Source organism: Capra hircus, chromosome 16, assembly GCF_001704415.2.
Source record: "Capra hircus breed San Clemente chromosome 16, ASM170441v1, whole genome shotgun sequence".
Classification (NCBI taxonomy): domain Eukaryota; kingdom Metazoa; phylum Chordata; class Mammalia; order Artiodactyla; family Bovidae; genus Capra; species Capra hircus.
Window position 1 is genome coordinate 54,460,774 of NC_030823.1, and position 25,684 is coordinate 54,486,457.

General features: G+C 36.9%; 1 protein-coding gene across 2 annotated transcripts in view; it reads left to right on the top strand.

The window, feature by feature from the left end:
- RABGAP1L (RAB GTPase activating protein 1 like) overlaps window positions 1–25,684 on the top strand; it is a 719,827-nt gene that overhangs the window by 453,350 nt on the left and 240,793 nt on the right. For both annotated transcript variants that reach the window (XM_018060617.1, XM_018060618.1), the window contains exons 16-17: window positions 1,581–1,706; window positions 5,313–5,456. In XM_018060617.1, coding sequence (XP_017916106.1) covers window positions 1,581–1,706; window positions 5,313–5,456 — 270 coding nt within the window. The remainder of the gene's footprint in view (window positions 1–1,580; window positions 1,707–5,312; window positions 5,457–25,684) is intronic.

A 25,684-nucleotide genomic window follows, 5' to 3' on the forward strand; every position in this document is an offset into this window, starting at 1 on the left:
AGGGCATTTAAACATTTGCTTTAATGGTTGTACCACATTCAAGGAAATGAGATGAGATAGCAGATGGTAAAATATTCAACTAACCATCACTCAGAAAGAGGGAGAGATTAAGTGAATTAATTTCTCCAGGGCTGGTTACAGTTATCTTACTTGCCGCTTTTTTGTATAGCCATTTTAGTAGAGATCTGAGAGAAGACGAAGAGGCTTAGAATGTGGTAATAAGAGAAGTACTGTGGACTGTATATGCGCATGTTAGACTCAACTGAAGCTTCAGTGACAGAATTGATAAAGGGGTAGAAAATATAGTGTGCTTACCTTCCAGATAATTGCAAATAAACTGAAAGATGTCTGCTGATTTGAACAGCTGGGGTCAAAGCCAAGCCCCCAACTCATAGATAAAAAAAGAAATACACAAATATTTAGAGAAGGAAAATGACAAGAGCTAACTGTAATTATTTAACTTTAGGAGATTTTAACTAACTCACATATTTCATGGTTTATAATAGAAAACAGAAGTGGCCAATTTGTGTAGGAACTCTGATAAACAGTTCCATTTCTAAGTGGGTGAATAGAACCCTACTTGATTCAGTTATACAGGTAGGAAGTTAGTCTAACAGAAGTGTCAGATACCATAAACAGCCAAGGTCAGACTTTGAAAGAAATGACATTTAAACTAAATGTTTACATAATAGGTACATCCTATGACCTTGAGTAAGGACAACTTTTTCTGTTTGCTTGGTACAGATTCTAGAATATTGAATATGTCCCTCTCTAAATTCTTTCAGCTTTATACTATAATTTAGAGATCTGTTCTTTTGATTGTAGACTTTATTCTCTGTTAAGATAAAAATATCTCTGGAAAGGTATATCAAATTTTGTCATTTAAATCTTAATGAAAGAAGCTCATAAGCTTCTGAAACAGCTGAAAAATGTTTTTTATAGAGAGAAATATAAGGAACATCAAGAAAATTCTGGGAGGACAATATCATACTACCTATCAAAATTAAAAACATTCTATCCTTTGGCCCAGCAATCCCTCTTTTGGGAACATTATTGAATGCAGAAAGTAAATATACACAGCAGTGTATTTAGAATGCTGTCTTTTATGTAGGAAAGGGAAAATAAGTATAATTCTTTTATTTGCATAAATAAACTGACCAGATACACAAGAAATTATTAAGAGTAATTTTGGGATTATGCAAAAGAGGTAGGGGGCAGATACAGGGGTTAGTTGTTATAAGGATAGAGAGGAGTGGGACTTTTTTTAACCTTCATATACTTTTACACTGTTTTCATTTTTTAGACATCATCTGACTGTATTACTTATTTTTAAGATGGTTTAATGAGTAAATGAAAGGATGATTAAAATTAACGAAAGAGGGAAATTCATCTCAAATGAGGGAGCTCAAAACTTAGAGCATATATTTTCTCTATGTCTCTGCAGAATGCTGGCTCTGAAGAATTTCATTCCCAAGTGACCTTAAACCACTGATCCAGGGGTCTAATTTATGCAGGAATGTTTCTGACATTCTGGTCACATGCCATTCAGTCTTGTTCTATATATGTATGTTTTCCTGTAGATGCCAGAAGAACAAGCATTCTGTGTTTTGGTGAAAATCATGTATGACTATGGTTTACGAGACCTCTACAAAAACAACTTTGAAGATCTTCACTGCAAATTCTATCAGTTGGAGAGACTCATGCAGGTAAATAAATACTAGGAACTTTTATCACTAAGGGATTTGTTAAATTACAGAAGAATTCTAAAATTAAACAATAATGATTTATGAAAATCTAGTGGAAAGTTACAGGAAATGTAAATGGATTTGGTTTTCGCCAATGTCTGCAGTGGTCTTAATATCATAAAATATTTAACTATTTGATGGTTTACAAACTATTTTTATAAAAATAGTCTTCATTTAAATATTCAACATTAAGAAACTTCTAAGCGTGAATATGGTGAGTTTAGTTAATGAAGAGGGTTCCCAGTATTATTTGTAAAGAAATGACATTTTCATAATAAAAACTGAAATACTTAATATTTTTCTTAGTTTTTCCTAGCACCAGTACTATATTTAGGTTCACAAGTGAGGAACACTTTAAAGAGACAGATATTGATGAAATTAAAAACCACATAAAATATTGTAATATAAGCACATATTTTAAATGTTTTCCTCTGTAATTTCCAGATCTCAAACAATGTTGTTACTATTTCATAATTTATATGATTATATGTATGAGAAATAGGTATTCTTTTATATATATATATATCATAAAATAGATGGTGAGCAAGAGCAAAATCATCTGGTGCTGTTAAAGGATTACCGAGTAGCTTTCAAATTTTACCTGAGGTTGTATGAAAAGAAAAAGAAATCCCTCAGTTGTGTCTGACTCTTTGCGACCCTATGGACTGTAGCCTACCAGGCTCCTCCGTCCATGGGATTTTCAAGGCAAGAGTACCGGAATGAGTTGCCATTTCCTTCTCCGGGGATCTTCCAGACCCAGGGATTGAACCTGGCTCTCTTGTATTGTAGGCAGAGGCTTTACTGTCTGAGCCACCAGGGAAGCCGAGGTTGTACAATAAATCTTAAATTTGTAATGACTCCATGAAGCATATTTACATGGCTTTCTCTGTATGAAGTATTGGGAACCCAAGAGAAATGTGAAGAAAATGCATGAATGAATTGATTCCATAGCTGGGGGAAGTAAAGTGGCTGGGGAGGAAGATTAGTGCGATGTGGCAGTAGAGGCTACTGGTAGGAGTTAATGGACATGAGCTGTCAGATCCATAGTTATCTAAAGCGGAAGAGAAGCCAATGTCAGACTGAACAGGAAGGTGGAAGGCAGAGTTTGCCGTGAGGTTAAGGACAGCTTTAGTGAGAGAAGGGAATGCAGAAAGGTATAAGACCTTAACTGTGAAGAAGAAGTAAAGGGGGAGGAGGATGTCAAAAAGAATTGTAAGCACCAATGACACATGGGCACTGAGGGGGAAAAAGACTGTGTGGAAGAATCTGGTTCTATATGGGCAGTAAGAGCAATAAGCTGTTTTATAGAAATTTAATTCTTCCAAGTAAATGTTTGGTATTCTTCACTGTTTTACCTTTCATTTACAAAAGTTCGTATTTTTTATCAAAGATCAATTATTCTTTAGAGTTTTGCGAGTCAAATAAAAGTACTTGATAAATGAATAGCAAGCTCATAGTATTATGAAGAAACCAAACACATTTTCTGCCAGGGTCCCGCCCCAGTGGATCCAGGGAATTCGAAGCAGGGATGGAGTTGGCGATTAAAAAGAGATTAATTAGAAATTTAAAGAGAGATTAGAGAAGAATAATGTAGTGAAAAAATAGGGGAGAAAAGAGGCTCATATTCCTTGGTTTACACGGAAAGCAAATAAAGTTTCAAGACAAGAGACTTGCTCTATTCACGTAGGTCAGTGGCGCCCGCTTGAATAGCGGAGGGTGCCCCACCTTGGGCTCCCTCTCATGTGGGTCTTAGAAGCCTGGGCAGAAAAGTGAACACAGAGAGCCTCTGTGTTCCAAGGGATCAGCCTGAAAAGGAGAGGGAGGGAGAGGGAGAAAGAGAGAGTCGACACGGGGGAGGCCAAGCTTGTGCAAAAACCCCATGACTTTATTTTCAAAAGGTGCTTATATACCCTAAGTTTTACATAATGGAAGATACAGAGTCATGCAGGGGCAGCAGTCCTGACCCTTATCGATACCAGGCTTTCTTTCTGCATATCTTTCCATATACAAAAGGTCTCAGGTGATTTACATTATCTTCTGGCCAAGAGGCCTGTTAAAACTTTATGGCTCTCTTCCTTAATGAATGTTAATCTCATTTCCCCTGAAGTGTTTTTCTTTAATCTACATCACCTTTAAAGCACTAAAGTTACATCCCTGTAGAACAAAGGTGCAGTGGGTTATAACAAAGAAAGTACTTAACTCAAAGATCTAATGTTGCTAATACCAGGGCTACTACCTGTTTTTTGTACATACCAACTATATCAACAAATAAAAGATACGAAAACTTGGCAGCAAGTATTGGCTCAACAATGAAACCCTTAATCAGTCCTGTTCTAATGATTTTGACTCCTCAGAAGCCCCTACATTCCTAGGATGTTTTAAGCTTCCTGTGCCTCTCGCAGTTGGGAGGCCGCAAACGATCACATGCACAGCTGTAAGAGTCTGGACAAACCTGTCAGGCAGACTAGAAAGCCATCAGAGGAGTTTTTGGATTGAAACACTCTTATTACGCCCAAGATACTTATTATCTAAAAGGTCTAAATTAACTTTTTCCAGAAAAAGGTGATGGGGGGACAGCCCCCTGTTAATGTCAGAGGAGTTGGTGAAAGGCATAATACAGTAAAGCAGGCAGACTCTGGTTTTGGGGGTAGATGCTCGAGAAAGTCTAGGGGGACTCCTGAGGCTTGGTCCCACCTTTGTGTTTTGTCAGGCCCCCTTCCTTATGACCTTTGCCACAGGCGGGATTCCCTATGCTGGCTCCTGGCAATTTTCTATTAGCACTTTTTGTTTGTTAATGACCCCTTCAATACCCCATTAAAAGTACCTGATGGGCACATAGGGGTGTTTTTCAAAAAGCATCTTGTATATGAAAAGAAAACTAAAGTGGGCTTTTATATATCTTTGCCTTTGTCTTTCAGTTATTGGAATAGGTATGCTAATACTTTTTACTTTGCCTTTCATGATTTTTAAAAGTATTTATTTATATACTTTAAGGGGAAAGACCTAGCATAAAGCTTTTCTTTTTAGGAGACATCCCATTTCATACATGATATACTTGTACATTTTCTATCCTTAATCGTTCTTAATATGTTGAAACTAGATTGTTAAAAGTATGATTATCTTTTGGGCTTCAGTACCACAATGTACTGAAGTAATACCATACAACCTAAATGACATTGATATTAAACGGTCTTCAAAGAAAAGGTACATTGTTTTCCTGGCTAGTTAGGTGTGAACCCTGAATGGGAATGCTGTGACTTGACCGTGGAGTCACAGTATTCACTAGAGTGCAGGTGTTCTCTCATTGCAGGCGTTTCCCAAGAAACAGGAAGAGTCAAGTGAGCAAGAGCTGATCTTTGTTATTTGTTCAGAACAAGTCTGTCTTGTCCTTTGTCACATCCCCAGTTCTCATCTCCTGTCATCACTTCTGTGTAGTTACATAAAATTCAGTGAATACTGTAGTAAATTGAGAGTCATCATAGCCAGCTCGTCATAAATCACAGCTGTGGCAGAAAATAGAGCATCCTCAAGTGTTCCTCCCCCTCAATTTTCCACTTTGACTTTCAGGAGCAGTTACCGGACCTGCACAACCATTTTTCTGATCTGAACCTAGAAGCTCATATGTACGCATCCCAGTGGTTTCTCACTCTCTTTACTGCCAAGTTCCCACTCTGCATGGTCTTCCACATCATTGACTTACTGCTTTCTGAGGTAGAGTGAATCCCATCTCTCATATTTTAGCCAAAATAGAAAATAGTCTCTACTTAAAATGGTTACAGTTTTCTTCATTTCCTTTTTTTCTTAAAAAAGAACATTAAGCCAGAAATACTGACCAAAAGGTTCTATTTGAATTATCAGTCAAGACTACTATAATTTTATTATTTGTGAGAAGTGAAAATATCAGGCATATATAATTTTGACAAAGTAAAATAAGGTAATTAAATTTGTATCATTACATTTATAATAAGCCTGTATCTGTATAATTATGCATTACTAATATAAAGGATCTTTTAAGTTAAATAAATGAAATCAGGATGGAGTATTTTTAATGGTAATGTAATTATACTCCAAGAGTGAATATAAATGAAAATTTTATGATAATTAAATTCTCATGTCATAAGGGATCTCTTCCTGTATGTTATTTGAGACTCTTACCAGCTAACTGATAAGTGATAAACTAAAGCTTCTATATCATATTTTTTAGACAGAGTATTTCAGAAATTTGTTTGCAGAACTCCTTAGGTATCTATATTGTTTCTTTTTGTTTGTTTTTAGTTCCATAGGTGGCTGTATTTATTTACTTTACTCTTTACTTTAAAGATATAAGTAATATTACACAGACATGTATCATCTACTGCCCATCAAAATGTTTAATAGTCTTTGCAGTGATGAAAAGTTGCTGGATAAGAACGTTTTTATTGAGAGTATAAATATGTTTAAAAATATAACTGTCTTAATGTAAAAAGCTGGAGTAATCAAAAGTATAAGACTAATATAATCTAGACAGTTTTGTATTACAGTATTACATTTTTTAGATAAATTTTATAACTTCCTTAAAAAATTCTAACCATTTTAATCACCCCAGAAACTGGAAATTTAATATAAAAATAAGATTTAAAAGATAAAACATAATCTATATAAAGCATAATTGTCATTTTCAAACCTGCTATAGCAGTAACCATGTTATATGCAAACATAGCTGGGTTTTGCTCTTCAAAGGTTCTAGGTGGCAGTTGCACAATATATAAAGGTTGCAGCACATTTTATAAATACATTTTATTTTGATATAGAAGAGTTGAGTGACTCACTGAGTCACAGAATAAATTCGCAAATTCAGAATATTATAACAGCCAAAGAACCTGCTTGATGAAACATTTAATTCTCCTATTTATTTTACTTACAAATTAGTTTCTAAAATGCCTATTTAAATTAAGTCTAAAGGAAGAATGCAAAATTAGGAGCTAAAACCTTATTCAGAGTCAAAATGATGTGATCACAATATACACAAAACAGATTGAACATTTGTGCTAAAAATTCTGCTTTTCTTGATAATATCAGCAACAAAAATGAAACAATGTCCACATTGGTGTGGTAAATAAACAATTCTGGCTCTTTTAATTCAGTTTAATGCTCTTTGAAAGTAAAAGCAAATTCATTGAGTTCTGTAATCTTAAAACAGATTGATACTAAAAGGTAGTTTTGTTAAGTAAATATGCCTATATCTTACTCATTGCACATTGAGCTGAGTTTAGTATTTCATGGTATTTATAAAAATAGAAAAGTGGAGATATGATATTTTAACAGTTTTATCTTTATATATAATAAGAGCTTGCAAATACTATCATTGTTTCATTTTTGTTGCTGATGTTATCTAAATATATAACAGATTGGTTTGATGGTGTTCATTATAGAAAAGAGAATGAAATTAATATGCTTAATCATACCAGTTAAATTGGATTTCTTGAGTCAGTTTTGGTAGAGTAGTAACACTGGAATAGTGACTTTGTGAAATTGTCTCTTCCTGAATGGTGTGATTCTTCACATTGGAGCTCTGTCCACAGGACTTCTGGAACCCAGATTTCTAATTCCTCAGGAAGTTTCATCTTGAAGAGACCTGAATGTCTAATATCAGTTACTAAGAAAGTTAGCAATATTTATGGTAGGGAAAAGAAAAGAAAATTTATAAGCCTTCTCATCAGTTGTCCACTGTGATTCAGAATCATAATCAAAGCATTGATGATTAATTAATCTTGATGCTCATTAAAATTAATAAGAGGATCAGAGGTGTTACTTTCTCTTCCCTTAAATATGTACTCTGCAGCTGTTCAAGGAGGTTGGCTAGCTTTCTAAAATATGAAATTGCTTGTAAACACAGCGTTACGGGAACCAGGGAAATAAATGATAACATCCCTTAACACAGTAAAATAGACTTTCAAAATAGAGTTTATTGGGAATGATATTATAGTATGCTTCAGGACATTTGTTCTTTCCACTAACTCATCTTTGTCAGAGGATTAATTTACAAAGGAAATTTTTAGATAAACTTTTATTTCCTGCTTGTCTGTGTTTTCTCTTTGCCCCTTTCCTTCTTGTGGTTAATAAAATATTTATATCAAAGCCATTCTTTCATATGGGATCAAATATTCTAAAAGAAGAAACGGCAACATAGTCTTAATTAGAAACATCCATAGGTATTTCTGTTTTATTCTCTCTGTAAAAAAAAAAAACAATTTAAATATTGATGGTTATGAATTAATATTGAATTACAAGTGGAAGGCTTGGAAATTCTCAGATGGAAAAGTGTTAAGCTTTTGAAGTTCTTTATTCTGACTAAAAAGATACAGAGTAAAAATACTCTGCAGAGTATTTTGCCCAAAGATCCTATTGTGAAATGAGAAAGACATTGAGCTTAAAATTTTACTCTTAGAAAGCATATTGTCATTTCATGGTTTCCTAAGTTAAATGCTTTTAAAGATTTCTTCATTCATCTTAAGATTAAGAACATGAAGTTAAGTAGCAGAAAAGGGAAGAATTTTAGTAGACTTTGTCAATGAATCTGGAATTAGGAAAAACTCCTAGTTAATGATGGTTTTATTTAAAATATTTACTTAAAGCTCAGTATGTGGTAAATTGGGTCAATTTCTTTTTTTTGGTGAAGATGGATGGCTGTATGATTTGAAACTAGAGTTGAAAATACATTTTCTTATATTGAGATAAATGGAAGAACTCTGTAGATTGACATTTAGCCAATAGTTGAAAAAAAAATTAAGAACAAAATCTTCTATGTTTATTATATACCTCTGTTTATATGGAGGGATAAGAATTAATATAGTGTAAATACTGTTCTTAACCCACCAAGAATAAAACATGGTGATTTTTAACAAAGCAAACATACTAATATAACACATTCCCAAATTAAAGGAGAACACTGTGTATTTCATAAGCCCTCCTTCCCTCCTCTCAGTCATTGCTCCCCTGATGAGTACTGTGGTCTTGACTTTAAATACCATAGATTAGTGTTAATTGTTTGAAGTTTGTTTAAGTGGACTCTTATAATATGAACTCTTTTACATCTTGCTTTTTCATTCATCATATTGTTTGCGAGATTCATCCATATAGTGCCCCTAGGCATTGTTTATTTGTTCCATTGTGTGACTATACTACAGTTTATTTATTCTTCCATTCTATTGTTGATGGGCATTTGGGTCATTTTCAGATTAGGGATATTATGAGTAGTGTTACTGTGAACATTCTTGAACTTGTCTTTTGATAAACATGTGTATACACTTCAGTGGGTACACAGCTAGAAGTGAAATTTCTGGGTCAAGACATATGTAAGCTAGGGTTTTTGTAGACACTACCAAACAGTTTTTTAAAGTATTGCTTTTTGAGTTGTTTTTATTCAGCAAAAATCTTCCTTGTGAACAGGGACAGATTTTTGTTTCATTTTCTTTTGTTTTATTTATTTTTTTTTTAGTGGGCAGGTCCTAGATCAGATTAGTGTTCATGAACATGAATCAAAATGAAATTCGTTTGATGGTTGAAATCATTCACTTAATCTCTAAAGCTGCATACAAATAAGAACTAAGAGCTGGGTCTAAGACCTGAATCACTTTTGTGCTTATATGAGGGAAGTTACCCTGGTGGGGAAAATTCAGCAATGTATTCAATTACAGGAGAAGCACCCAGAGAGACAGCTTAACATTGGAGCTGAGATAGTTGGTTTTTAAGTTAATCCTTCCTATATCACTTTACCAATATATGTATTAGTTTCTTTCTCCGTGAAATGAAGCTAACAATATCTAGCTCCTGGGTTTATTTTAAGGATTAAACGCAATTATGAATATAAAGTGCCTGGCACTCTATCTGCTACGTAGTAAGTATTCACTTAGTAATATTGCCCGCCATTCTGCTCCATCTACCTGTATTATCCTTTTAGATGCTTCTCTGTTTATTTTATAACTAGCTGACTTCAGGGATTCTTAAGAGGGCTTTAACTAGCTGTTGTTTCTTTCTTACCTTCCTAAACATCTTTGTTTTCGCCTCCGTGGAGGCGCTTCTTTGCTAAAACCAAAATTTTAGCCATTGTCCCTAATGGAAAGTTTCTTCTGTTTCTTTTTGACTATAGTGATTCAGTTAGTTTTCCAAAAGTGTTTTTTCTTCCATGGTCTTTCAAAAGATATAAGGAAAACGGTGTTTCTTTTAGTCTTGACAAGATAACTGACAGCTGGTGTTTAAAGTTGACTCTTCCCAGATAGTTCAGTTTTTAGAGTATCAAATACATTCAGATTTATATAGTAACTTGGTATTTCACAAAATTTAAGGAAATCATTGACCCTTCAAATTGGAATATTTTTCCTGCCTCTCCTTTCTTCTTAGGGTGATGAGGAGAAAAAAAAAATGACAGTATGGAATATATGATTAAATACCACAAAGTGTAATCCCCTTTTCAAAGCACTTTCCTAAAGCTGTTATCTGAAGAATAGATTCATTATATATCCTTACTCTTTGCCTCCACTTTCCTCCCTCAAATAGTGATACATTGAGCTTTTAATTGATACATATGTGTGTGTGTGTGTGTGTGTGTGTATATATAAAACATTGTGTAAGATTGAAATGCACTGGTCATAGCAAACACCCTCTTCCAACAACACAAGAGAAGACAGTACACATGGACATCACCAGATGGTCAACACCGAAATCAGATTGATTATATTCTATGCAGCCAAAGATAGAGAAGCTCTATACAGTCAACAAAAATAAGACCAGGAGCTGACTGTGGCTCAGATCATGAACTCCTTATTACCAACTTCAGACTCAAATTGAAGAAAGTAGGGAAAACCGCTAGACCATTCAGGTATGACCTAAATCAAATCCCTTATGATTATACAGTGGAAGTGAGAAATAGATTTAAGGGCCTAGATCTGATGGATAGAGTGCCTGATGAACTATGGAATGAGGTTCGTGACATTGTACAGGAGTCAGGGATCAAAACCATCCCCATGGAAAATAAATGCAAATAAGCAAAATGGCTGTCTGGGGAGGACTTACAAATAGCTGTGAAGAAAAGAGAGGTGAAAAGCAAAGGAGAAAAGGAAAGATACAAGCGTCTGAATGCAGAGTTCCAAAGAATAGCAAGAAGAGATAAGAAAGCCTTCTTCAGTGATCAATGCAAAGAAATAGAGGAAAAGAACAGAATGGGAAGGACTAGAGATCGCTTCAAAAAATTAGAGATGCCAAGGGAACATTTCATGCAAAGATGGGCTCGATAAAGGACAGAAATGGTATGGACCTAACAGAAGCAGAAGCAGAAGATATTAAGAAGAGGTGGCAAGAATACACAGAAGAACTGTACAAAAAAGATCTTCACGAACCAGACAATCATGATGTTCTGATCACTCATCTAGAGCCAGACATCTTGGAATGCTAAGTCAAGTGGTCCTTAGAAAGCATCACTATGAACAAAGCTAGTGGAGGTGTTGGAATTCCAATTGAGCTATTTAAAATCCTGAAAGATGATGCTGTGAAAGTGCTGCACTCAATATGCCAGCAAATTTGGAAAACTCAGCAGTGACCACAGGACTGGAAAAGGTCAGTTTTCATTCCAATCTCAAAGAAAGGCAATGCCAAAGAATGCTCAAACTACTGCACAATTGCACTCAACTCACATGCTAGTAAAGTAATGCTCAAAATTCTCCAAGCCAGGCTTCAGCAATACGTGAACCATGAACTTCCTGATGTTCAAGATGGTTTTAGAAAAGGCAGAGGAACCAGAGATCAAATTGCCAACATCTGCTGGATCATCGAAAAAGCAAGAGTTCCATAAAAACATCTATTTCTGCTTTATTGACTGTACCAAATCCTTTGACTGTGTGGATCACAATAAACTCTGGAAAATTCTGAAAGAGATGGGAATACCAGACCACCTAACCTGCCTCTTGAGAAATCTGTATGCAGGTCAGGAAGCAACAGTTAGAACTGGACATGGAACGACAGACTGGTTCCAAATAGGAAAAGGAGTACATCAAGGCTGTATTTTGTCACCCTGCTTGTTTAACTTCTATGCAGAGTACATCATGAGAAATGCTGGACTGGAAGAAGCACAAGCTGGAATCAAGATTGCCGGGAGAAATATCAATAACCTCAGATATGCAGATGACACCACCCTTATGGCAGAAAGTGAAGAGGAACTAAAAGCCTGTTGATGAAAGTGAAAGAGGAGTGTGAAAAAGTTGGCTTAAAGCACAACATTCAGAAAACTAAGATCATGGCATCTGGTCCCATCAGTTCATGGGAAATAAATGGGGAAGCAGTGGAAACAGTGTCAGACTTTATTGTTTTGGGCTCCAAAATTACTGCAGATGGTGACTGCAGCCATGAAATTCAAAGACGCTTACTCCTTGGAAGAAAAGTTATGACCAACCTAGATAACATATTCAAAAGCAGAGACATTACTTTGCCAACCAAGGTCCGTCTAGTCAAGGCTATGGTTTTTCCTGTGGTCATGTATGGATGTGAGAGTTGGACTGTGAAGAAGGCTGAGCGCTGAAGAATTGATGCTTTTGAACTGTGGTGTTGGAGAAGACTCTTGAGAGTCCCTTGGACTGCAAGGAGATCCAACCAGTCCCTTCTGAAGGAGATCAACCCTGGGATTTCTTTGGAAGGAATGATGCTAAAGCTGAAACTTTAGTACTTTGGCCACCTCATGTGAAGAGTTGACTCACTGGAAAAGACTTTGATGCTGGGAGGGATTGGGGGCAGGAGAAGGGGACGACCGAGGATGAGATGGCTGGATGGCATCACAGACTCAATGGACGTGAGTCTGAGTGAACTCCAGGAGATGGTGATGAACAGGGAGGCCTGGCATGCTGTGATTCATGGGGTCGCAAAGAGTTGGACATGACTGAGCGATTGAACTGAACTGAACTGAAGCTTGACCTAAATCAAATCTCTTACAGTTATACAGTGGAAGTGACAAATAGATTCAAGGGATTAGATCTGACAGAGTGCCTGAAGAACTGTGGACAAAGGGTCATGAACAGGAGGCATTGATCAAGACCATCCCTAAGAAAAAGATCTGCAAAAAGGCAAAAGGGCTGTCTGATGAGGTCTTACAAACAGCTGAGAAAAGAAGAGAAGCTAAAGGCAAGGGAGAAAAGAAAAGATACACCCATTTGAATGCAGAGTTCCAAAAAATAGCAAGGAGAGATAAGAAAGCCTTCCTCAGTGATCAATGAAAAGAAATAGAGGAAAACAATAGAACGGGAAAGATGACTGATCTTTTCAAGAAAATTAGAGATACCAAGGGAACATTTCATGCAAAAATGAGCACAATAAAGGACAGAAATGGTATGGACCTAACAGAAGCAGAAGATATTAAGAAGAGTTGGCAACAGTACATAGAAGAACTATACAAAAAAGATCTTCATGACTCAGATAACCACTATGTTGTGATCACTTACCTAGAGCCAGACATCCTGAAATGCCAAGTGAAATGGGCCTTAGGAAGCATCACTATGAACAAAGCTAGTGGAGGTGTTTGAATTCCAGTTGAGCTATTTTAAATCCTGAAAGATGATTCTGTGAAAATGCTTCACTCACTATGCCAGCAAATTTGGAAAACTCAACAGTGGCCACAGGATGGGAAAAGGTCAGTTTTCATTCCAATCCCCCAAAATGCTCAAATTACTGCACAATTGCACTCATCTCACATGCTAGCAAAGTAATGCTCAAAATTCCTCAAGCCAGGTTTCAACAATACATGAAGTATGAAATTCCAGATGTTCAGGCTGGTTTTAGAAAAGGCAGAGGAACTAAAGATCAAGTTGCCAACATCTGCTTGATGATCAAAAAAGCAAGAGAGTTCCAGAAAAACATCTACTTCTGGTTTATTGACTACATCAAAGCCTTCAACTGTGTGGATCACCACAAACTGTGGAAAATTCTGAAAGATATGGGAATACCAGACCATCTGAGCTGCATCCTGAGAAATCTGTATGCAGGTCAGGAAGCAACAGTTAGAACTGGACATGGAACAACAGACTGGTTCCAAATCGGGAAAGGAGTACGTCAAAGCTGCATATTGTCACCCTGCTAATTTAATTATATGCAGAGTACATCATGCGAAATGCTGGGCTAGATGAAGCACAAGCTGGAATCACGATTGCCGGAAGAAATATCAGTAACCTCAGATATGCAGATGACACCACCCTTATGGCAGAAAGTGAAGAACTAAAGAGCCTCTTAATGAAAGTGAAAGAGGAGAATGAAAAAGTTGGCTGAAAATTCAGCATTCAGAAAACTAAGATCATGGCATCTGGTCCTATCACTTCATGGCAAATAGATGGGGAAACAGTGGAAACAGTGACAGACTTTTTTTGGGGGGGTTCCAAAATCACTCCAAATGGTGACTGCAGCCATGAAATTAAAAGATGCTTACTCCTTGGAAGAAAAGTTATGACCAACCTAGACAGCATATTCAAAAGCAGAGACAGTAGTTTGCCAACAAAGGTCCATATAGTCAAAGCTGTGGTTTTTTCCCAATAGTCATGTATGGATGTGAGAGTTGGACCATAAAGAAAGCTGAGCACTGAGGAAGTGATGCTTTTGAACTGTGTTGTTGGAGAAGACTCTTGAGAGTCCCTTGAACTGCAAGGAGGTCAAGCCAGTCCATCCTAAAGGAAATGAGTCCTGAATATTCATTGGAAGGAATGATGCTAAAGCTGAAACTCCAATACTTTGGCCACCTGATTCAAAGAACTGACTGACTCATTGGAAAGGACCCTGATACTGGGAAAGATTGAAGGCGGGAGGAGAAGGGTACGACCGAGGATGAGATGGTTGGCTGGTATCACTGACTCGATGGACATGAGTTTGAGTAAATTCCGGGAGTTGGTGATGGATAGGGAGGCCTGGCACGTAGTCTGTGGGCACAAAGAGTCTGACAGGACTGAGGGACTGAACTGAACTAAATTGAAGATTGTATCACTATGTACCACACCATGTTAATTTGATACATTTGTGTATTGTGGTATGATTACTACAGAAGCACTAATATCTTCAACAACTTACATGTTGAATTTAAAGCACATTACAAAGAGCTGATATAAGGAAAATTAAGAACAAAACCAAAATTTTCTGAAAATGTTAGTAGTAATTGGTCATGAAATGAAGGAAACAAATACTTGGACTAACCAATAAGTACTCTATAGGCTACTTTTATGTTTTACTTATCAATAGAAAATCTCAGGACTAGAAAAAGAACTCTCTTTAGTATCTTGTTTCAGAGTGCTAATATCTTTCCCACTTTATAGGGTCTTTGTGGTTGTCATATCAGTTGTCTTATAGCTTTTTCTTGTGTTTTTCTTAATTTTGGCATTACAGAAAGAGGCAGAAACCTCCAGTTAAAAAATGGCGAAAGAACTATCTCTACTTCCTGTGACTTTGAGAGGAATATTCATTTATTCAATCATTTAACAAACATTTATGTAACACCTACTAAATACTTGGCATCATTCAAGTTCACAGATATAACAGTAAAGAAAAACCAGATAAAACTCTTACCCTTATTAATTTTGTAATCTTTGTGGAAGAGGCAAGCAATACACAGATGACTAAGTAGAATTATAGTATATCAGAGGTGTTAAATACTATGGAGAAAGAGAAAGAAGAGAAAGGTGGCAGACCTTAAACAGGGTCTTTTGATTCTTGTAGAGAATTTAGGTTTTATTGGACTGAGAAACCACTGGGGAGGTTCTGTCTTATCCTGATCACCAGTTGCACTGTTGAAAAAAGATGTGGGGAGAGTTCAAAGAGGGGACTGGGAGACCAGTTGGAGGCAGTTGTGGTAGTCTTGGTTGTCTGGATTAGCGGCAGTGAGGGTGGTCAAAAGCGGTTGAATTCTGGACAGACTTCAAAAGTAGAGATAACAGGATGTGCTGATGGAGCATCTGGTGTAAGTTTATTGATTACATGTTTTCATTTAGTGTAGTGGGGAGAGGAAAAGGATGGCTGATTGTGCAGCCTCTATGCTCCAGGGAGCATCTTAGAGACAGATGATGCTGTGGAGTGAAAGGGAAAGTTACTGTTATGCGCTTTGTTCTCAAAGTGCTTGTTCTAGAAGCAGGTTTTTGTGCCTCTGGGAATATGTAAGGTCAGTCTTTAAATAAGAACTACAGAGTATGGGATAATTATGAAAGATGATCAATGGGGGAACATACATGTTAAACCTAGTACTTTAAAATACAAGAATATGGGGATGATCCAGAGGGATGATGTGGGGTGGGAGGGGGGTTCATGTTTGGGAGCTCATGTACACCCGTGGTGGATTCATGTCAATGTATGCCAAAACCAATACAGAATTGTAAAGTAAAATAAAGTAAAAATAAAAATTAAAAAAAAACAAGAATATATTTACTCCTAAAAATAGAAGAGGTATTTTGCTTCAGTAAGATCAGACTCACAAAAGACTTTATATACCTTGAACCTGTTCAGTAACCCACAGTATTTATTTGTGTGTTTAGTTCTCATAATCAGAACAAAGATCACTGACTTTAAGTTGTAGGGTGACATTTTTTTTTCCAATAAAAATCTTTCAGTTCATCATGAATTGGAATAATTAAAGTTACTTCATACTATTTTTGGTTCCAGAAATACTTGTAGAAGTTAAATGTACCTACATGGATTGATTGAATAAAATAAAGTCTATTATTTTTATGGGCCTTCCCTGGTAGCTCAGATGGTAAAGTGTCTGCCTATAATGTGGGAAACCCGGGTTCGATCCCTGGGTCGGGAAGATCCCTGGAGAAGGAAATGGCAACCCACTCCAGTACTCTTGCCTGGAAAACTCCATGGGACTGAGGAAGAGGTAATAATATACAGAGCTAATATTGTTGGTACTGTTTTACTGAGGTACTGTTGGTACCACAGTACTGTTTTACTGTTGGTACTGTTGGTACTGAGGAGCCTGGTAGGCTACAGTCCATGGGGTCACAAAGAGTCAGACACGACTGAGGGACTTCACTTTCACTTTTCACTTTCATTATTTTTATGATTAAATATTCAAAACATACTTACAGCCATAAAAAACAAACTTATGGTTACCAAAGGGGAAAGGTGGTTGGGAGAGGGATAAATTAGGACTTTGGGATTAACGTGTACCCACTAGTATGTATAAAACAGATAATCAACCAGGACCTACATTATAGCACAGGGAAGTCTAGTCACTTCTCTATATTAACGTGTATGGGAAAAGAATCTGAAAAAGAATAGGTTCATGTGTAACTGAATCACTTTGCTGTACACCTAAAACTAATACAACATTGTAAATTAACTATATTCCAGTATAAAATAAAAATTAAAAAAATAATAAGGACTTCCTGGTAGTCCAGTGGCTAAGACTCCACAGTGCCAATGCAGGGGGCCTGGGTTCAGTGCTTGGTTGGGGAACTAGATCCCACTTGCTACAACCAAAGATCCTACAGTGTCATAATTAAAGACCCTGAGTGCTGCAACTCAGACCCAGCACAGCCAAATAAACAAAAAAAAATTTCAAAAGTAATAATAAAACTTACCAAAAATCATTAAGACATACAGTGAACTCCTGTGTAACTCTCTGGTTAAGAATAAAACAGTACCAACAATATTAGCTTTGTATATTATTACCTCTTCCTGATCACACACACTCCCTTTTCCCTATTTCAGAGGAACCATTCAGTGTTTATCATTCTCATGTATGTTTATGTATGCTCTGTGTGTGTGTGTGTATATATGTGTGTGTGTATATATGTGTATGTGTATATATATATCTGAGCAATTTACAGTTATTTGGAAAACATTGTACTCACTGGTTTCTCAAGTCCATTTTCAAGATATGTTTTCAAAGGAAAATATGTCTTTCTACTCAATTGTTGTTCAGTCAGTCAGTCGTGTCTAACTCTTGGGACCCCATGAACTGCAGCACACCAGGCTTCCCTGTGCACCACCAACTCCCAGAGCTTGCTCAAACTCATGGCCATCGAGTCAGTGACGCCATCCAGCCATCTCATCCTCATCTCTTCTCATCCCACCTTCAATCTTTCTACCATCAGGGTCTTTTCTAATAAGTCAATTCTTCTCATCAGGTAGCCAAAGTATTGGAGTTTCAGCTTCACCATCAATCCTTCCAGTGATTATTCAGGACTGATTTCCTTTAGGACTGACTGGTTTGTTCTCCTTGCAGTCCAAGGGACTCTCAAGAGTCTTCTCCAACAACACAGTTCAAAAGCATCATTTCTTTGATGCTCAGCCTTCTTTATCTCTCACATCCATAATGACTACTGGAAAAACCACAGTTTTGACTGTATGGACCTTTGTTGGCAAAATGATGTCTCTGCTTTTGAATATGCTCTCTAGGTTGGTCACAACTTTTCTTCTAAGGAGCAAGCGTCTTTTAATATCATGGCTGCAGTCACCATCTACAATGATTGTGGAGCCCAAGAAAATAAAGTCTCTCACTGTTTCCATTGTTTCCCCATCAATTTGCCATGAAATGATGGGACCAGATAGCGTGATCTTCATTTTTTGAATGTTCAGTTTTAAGTCAGCTTTTTCACTCTCCTCTATCATCTTCATCAAGAGGTTCTTTAGTTCCTCTTCACTTTCTGCCATAAAGGTGGTGTTATCTGCATGTTTGAGGTTATTGATATTTCTCCCAGAAGTCTTGATTCTGGCTTGTTCTTCATCCAGCCCAGTATTTCACATGATGTACTCTGCACATAAGTTAATAAAGCCGAGTGACAATATACAGCCTTGATGTACTCCTTTCCCAGTTTGGAACCAGTCCATTGTTCTGTGGCTGGTTCTGACTGTTGCTTCTTGACTTTACTCGGTTTCATATCCTATTCAGGAACCTCCTAACTCATCTTAACACTTGACTTTCTTTTTTCCTGTGATTCTCCACAGCATTGAGACGTTTTCATAAAACTAATATCAGGTCATGTCACTGAAGCAAAACCCTTCAGTGGTTTCCCACTAAATAAAACTTATATTATTTCGCTTGGTCTGAAATCTTCCCTTCCTTTCTCCCCAGTGGCATCCCTGGGTCAGTCTTGCCCTTATTCACTATACTTCAACACTGACCACCTTTCAGTTTTTGAAACACTTAAGATCTTTTCAGGTTGAAGACATTCATGCAGTCTTTACCTTCTGCCTAGAACGTATTCTTCATTCTATGTGCGCACTCCTTCAGGTCTAAGTTTAAATGTTTCTTCCTCTAAGAAGCCTTCTGTGATCACTCATTTTTAAGTAATGCATCCTTTTACCTTCTCTGGTGGCACCCTGTAAGTTGGTGGTTGTTTATTTATTTATTGTGTGTTACTTTTCCAATACCTATTTCTGTCACTGTATTACACATTTCTGAAAGGAGGAGCCATGTCTCTCTTGTGTTTTACTGTATAGCTAGTCAACTTGTAGACACACCTGAAATATCTGTTGAAAAAGAGTAGGAGTAAAGAATTAATGGAGGAAATTATTTTTACTGTCCCCGTGTAGATATTTTTATAAAATCCTATGGGCTGAAATATAGGATTTCTTTTGAGTCTTTAAGAGAAAAAAATAAGTATATTTAGGAATCCTTTCTCTTTTAGTTAAGATATTTTAAGAAACAGAAACTTAGACATAGTAGCTTAAACACAGTGGAATGTTGTTATTTAGTCGCTCAGTTGAGTCCGACTCTTTTGGGACCCCGTGTACTATAGCCCACCGGGATCCTCTGTCTATGGGATTTCCCAGGCAAGAGCACTGGAGTGGGTTGCCATTTCCTTCTCCAGGGCATCTTCCTGACCCAGGGATCAAAAACACATCTCCTGCATTAGCTTTACCACTGTGCCATCGGGGAGTTATTATAAATATAGAGGGAACCCAGAAAAACATGAGCAAGTAGACCTCAGGAAGGACAGGTGGCACACAGACGCCAGCCAGTCATCTGTATTGATGTCTTGCTCTTTATGAATTAGATGTGCTCCCTGTTTTCCTGACCTGTATATTTGTACCTTTGCTTGTACAGGGCCTAAAATATCTCATAAAATTCTTCCATCACCTTTCAGCTCTAAGATTAAGCTCTTGGCACTATCTTTATATTTTTAAGATAACAGTCTTCAGGGATGATGTAATTGGTCCTGCTCATGTTTCAGATCAGCCTGCAGATTCATGAGTCAGATATATATGTCACCTTAGGCTAGATGTCCATCTCTTGTGCAGTATTCTGTGATGGGGGTAGCCATTGGGGGAAGTCACATGACCTACAGTGTACTCAGCAGGTACTCTGCATGGAAGCAGATTTTCTGAGAAGGGTCATTGGTGGGTCTGGAAAATCAAAATATTTCTGAGTGCATGTACTTCATGGACTGAAATTATTTAGTGTTAACTGCTTTAAAATTTGGCATTTGATATTTATTAAATAAATATGTACTCCCAAAACTATGTTATCAATCTCAAAATAATATCTCAAAAATGTATTATCCAGCCATAGATATTTATTTAATTAGAATGAGGAGTAGCACAGTTTTAATATAGGTTTAACTATGGTCCTCAGAATTGAAATGGTAGCAGTATTCCAAATCATTTTCCTGGTTTAGTCTTTCAAACAGGGTTTGAGGAAAGCCAGCATGTAACGTCACTCTGTGTAAATTATTTTCATAATTATGTGCAAAGCAATATGAAACATTTGAATGCTTCCCATTGTCTGAAAATTGGTTTGTGAAAGCGTCTTCTAACTAATACAAGTTTAAAGACCTCCATTGCTATTATTCATAACAGTCTGATTTATAAATTATTTAGATTGTACAATAGAGCAGAAACTCTGTCATATATGTCAACTGGAAGTAGATAGGAAATGAGACCTTCTTTTGGAGAGTAGTTCTTTGTCTTCACCATTCGGTTTCATTCATACCCAGTTTTTATTGATAAACTTTAGGCTTTCCTTTTTAAGTCTCAAAGATTTGAGGATGGCATACTGGCAGACTTCTGGAAATTGATTCTGGGCCACACATTTCTTAAAGTTTTATATCCCTGGTCCTACTGATTCTTACCTTCTCCAAACAGACTGCTGCCTTTCATCTACATCATATGACTGCCCAACTTAGAAATAGTTTTTTTGATAGACTGACTATTATTGTCCAAATAAACAATTATCTTTGTCTCTCATAAGAAATCCCCATTATCGGGGAGCAAAAGAGATGGCGGAGGAATAGGACGGGAAGACCACTTTCTCCCTCACAAATTCCTCAAAAGAACATTTCAACGCTGAGCAAACTCCACAAAACAACTTCTGTAGGCTGGCAGAGGACATCAGGCAACCAGAAAAGCAGACCATTGTCTTCAAAAACAGATTTTTAATCTTTGCTCTTTGGTTTTTGTTGTCAATTTTGTACATTTAAAAACCCAAACTTCACTACCCAAGTTTACCTGAGAGCGAGATTACTGGCTTGACCACTCTCTCCTCCTTTGGACTCTCCTTTTTCTCCACCAGGTGGCCTCTGTCTCTTTTCTCCCCCATCTCTTCTCTATCCAACTCTGTGAATCTCTGTGTGTTCCAGACGGTGGAGAACACCTAAGGAACTGGTTACTGGCAGGATTTGTCTCTCTCCTTTTCATTCCTCTCTCTTATCCTCCTGGCCACCTCTGTCTACTTCCTCCCTCTCCTCTTCCCCGTATAACTCCGTAAATACCTCTGAGCGGTCCAGACTATAGAGCGCACATAAGGAAGTGACTACTGGCTAGCTTGCTCTCTCCTCTTTTGATCTCACCGCATCTCATTCCAGTCACCTCTAACTACTCCCTCCATCTTCTCTTCTCCTTGTAACTCAGTGAACCTCTCTGAGTGTCCCTCAATGTGGAGAAACCTTTCATCTTTAACCTAGATGTTTTATCATCGGTGCTGTATAGATGGAGAAGTCTAGAGGCTACTGTAAAAATAAAACTGAAAACCAGAAGCAGGTGGCTTAAGTCCAAAGCCTGAAAACATTAGAGAACTCTTGAATTCAGGGAACGTTAAGCAATAGGAGCTCATCAAATGCCTTCATACCTACACTGAAACCAAGCTCCACCCAAGGGCCAACAAGTTCCAAAACAAGACATACCATGCAAATTCTCCAACAACACAGGAACACTCCCCTGAGCTTCAATATACAGGCAGCTCAAAGTTATTCCAAAACCTTTGATGTCTCATAACCCATTACTGGTCACTCCATTGCACTCCAGAGAGAAGAAACCCAGCTCCACCCACCAGAACTCCAACACAAGCCTCCCTAACCAGGAAACCTTGACAAGCCACTGATAGAACCCCACCCACAGTGTGGAAGCTCCATAATAAAGAGATCTCCACAAATTACCAGAATATAAAAAGGCCACCCCAAACGCAGCAATATAACCAAGATGAAGAGACAGAGGAATACTCAGCAGGTAAAGGAACAGGAGAGTTGCCCACCAAACCAAACAAAAGAGGAAGAGGTAGGGAATCTACCTGAGAAAGAATTCCGAATATTGATAGTGAAAATGATCCAAAATCTTGAAATCAAAATGGAGTCAAAGATAAATAGCCTAGAGACAAGGATTGAGAAGATGCAAGAAAGGTTTAACAAGGACCTAGAAGAAATAAAAAAGAGTCAATATATAATGAATAACGCAATAAATGAGATCAGAAACACTCTGGAGGCAACAAATAGTAGAATAATGGAGGCAAAAGATAGGATTAGTGAAATAGAAGATAGAATGGTAGAAATAAATGAATCAGAGAGGAAACAAGAAAAACGAATTAAAAGAAATGAGGACAATCTCAGAGACCTCCGGGACAATATGAAACGCTCCAACATTCGAATTATAGGAGTCCCAGAAGAAGAAGACAAAAAGAAAGACCATGAGAAAATCCTTGAGGAGATAACAGTTGAAAACTTCCCTAAAATGGGGAAGGAAATAATCACCCAAGTCCAAGAAACACAGAGAGTTCCAAATAGGATCAACCCAAGGCAAAACACCCCAAGACACATATTAATCAAATTAACAAAGATCAAACACAAAGAACAAATATTAAAAGCAGCAAGGGAAAAACAACAAATAACACACAAGGGGATTCCCATAAGGATAACAGCTGATCTTTCAATAGAAACTCTTCAGGCCAGGAGGGAATGGCAAGACATACTTAAAGTGATGAAAGACAATAACCTACAGCCCAGATTACTGTACCCAGCAAGGATCTCATTCAAATACGAAGGAGAAATCAAAAGCTTTACAGACAAGTAAAAGCTGAGAGAATTCAGCACCACCAAACCATCTCTCCAACAAATTCTAAAGGATATTCTCTAGACAGGAAACACAAAAAGGGTGTATAAACCCAAACCCAAAACAATAAAGTAAATGGTAACGGGATCATACTTATCAGTAATTACCTTAAACGTAAATGGGTTGAATGCCCCAACCAAAAGGCAAAGAGTGGCCGAATGGATACAAAAACAAGACCCCTCTATATGCTGCTTACAAGAGACCCACCTCAAAACAAGGGACACGTACAGACTGAAAGTGAAGGGCTGGAAAAAGATATACCATGCAAATAGTGACCAAAAGAAAGCAGGAGTGGCAATACTCATATCCAATAAAATAGACTTTAAAACAAAGGCTGTGAAAAGAGACAAAGAAGGCCACTACATAATGATCAAAGGATCAATCCAAGAAGAAGATATAACAATTATAAATATATATGCACCCAATATAGGAGCACCACAATATGTAAGAGAAATGCTAACAAGTATGAAAGGGGAAATCAACAATAACACAATAATAGTGGGAGACTTTAATACCCCACTCACACCTATGGACAGATCAACTAAACAGAAAATTAACAAAGAAACGCAAACTTTAAATGATACATTAGATCAGTTAAACCTAATTGATATCTATAGGACATTTCACCCCAAAACAATGAATTTCACCTTTTTTTCAAGTGCTCATGGAACCTTCTCCAGGATAGATCACATCCTGGGCCATGAATCTAAACTTGATAAATTCAAAAAAATCGAAATCATTCCAAGCATCTTTTCTGACCATAATGCATTAAGACTAGATCTCAATTACAGGAGAAAAACTATTAAAAATTCCAACATATGGAGGTTGAACAACACACTTCTGAATAACCAACAAATCACAGAAGAAATCAAAAAAGAAATCAAAATATGCATAGAAACTAATGAAAATGAAAACACAACAACCCAAAACCTGTGGGACACTATAAAAGCAGTGCTAAGAGGAAAGATCATAGCAATACAGGCATACCTCAAGAAACAAGAAAAAACTCAAATAAATAAACTAACTCTACAATTAAAGCAACTAGAAAAGGAAGAATTGGAGAACCCCAGAGTTAGTAGAAGGAAAGAAATCTTAAAAATTAGGGCAGAAATAAATGCAAAAGAAACAAAAGAGACCATAGCAAAAATCAACAAAGCCAAAAGCTGGTTCTTTGAAAGGATAAATAAAATTGACAAACCATTAGCCAGACTCATCAAGAAGCAAAGAGAGAAAAATCAAATCAATAAAATTAGAAATGAAAATGGAGAGATCACAACAGACAACACAGAAATACAAAGGATCATAAGAGACTACTGTCAGCAGTTATATGCCAATAAAATGGACAACGTGGAAGAAATGGACAAATTCTTAGAATAGTACACTTTTCCAAAACTGAACCAGGAAGAAATAGAAAATCTTAACAGACCCATCACAAGCACGGAAATTGAAACTGTAATCAGAAATCTTCCAGCAAACAAAAGCCCAGGTCCAGACGGCTTCACAGCTGAATTCTACCAAAAATTTTGAGAAGAGCTAACACATATCCTCCTCAAACTCTTCCAGAAAATTGCAGAGGAAGGTGAACTTCCAAACTCATTCTATGAGGCCACCATCACCCTAATACCAAAACCTGACAAAGATGTCACAAATAAAGAAAACTACAGGCCAATATCGCTGATGAACATAGATGCAAAAATCCTCAACAAAATTCTAGCAATCAGAATCCAACAACACATTAAAAAGATCATACACCATGACCAAGTGGGCTTTATCCCAGGGATGCAAGGATTCTTCAATATCCGCAAATCAATCAATGTAATTCACCACATTAACAAATTGAAAAATAATATGATTATCTCAGTAGATGCAGAGAAGGCCTTTGACAAAATTCAACATCCATTTATGATAAAAACTCTCCAGAAAGCAGGAATAGAAGGAACATACCTCAACATAATAGAAGCTATATATGACAAACCCACAGCAAACATTATCCTCAATGGTGAAAAATTGAAAGCATTTCCCCTAAAGTCAGGAACAAGACAAGGGTGCCCACTTTCACCGCTACTATTCAACATAGTTCTGGAAGTTTTGGCCACAGCAATCAGAGCAGAAAAAGAAATAAAAGGAATCCAAATTGGAAAAGAAGAAGTAAAACTCTCACTGTTTGCAGATGACATGATCCTCTACATAGAAAACCCTAAAGACTCCTCCAGAAAATTGCTAGAGCTAATCAATGAATATAGTAAAGTTGCAGGATATAAAATCAACACACAGAAATCCCTTGCATTCCTATACACTAATAATGAGAAAGTAGAAAAAGAAATTAAGGAAACAATTCCATTCACCATTGCAATGAAAAGAATAAAATACTTAGGAATATATCTACCTAAAGAAACTAAAGGCCTATATATAGAAAACTATAAAACACTGATGAAAGAAATCAAAGAGGATACTAATAGATGGAGAAATATACCATGTTCATGGATCGGAAGAATCAATATAGTGAAAATGACTATACTACCCAAAGCAATTTACAAATTCAGTGCAATCCCTATCAAGCTACCAGCCATATTTTTCACAGAACTAGAACAGATAATTTCAAGATTTGTATGGAAATACAAAAA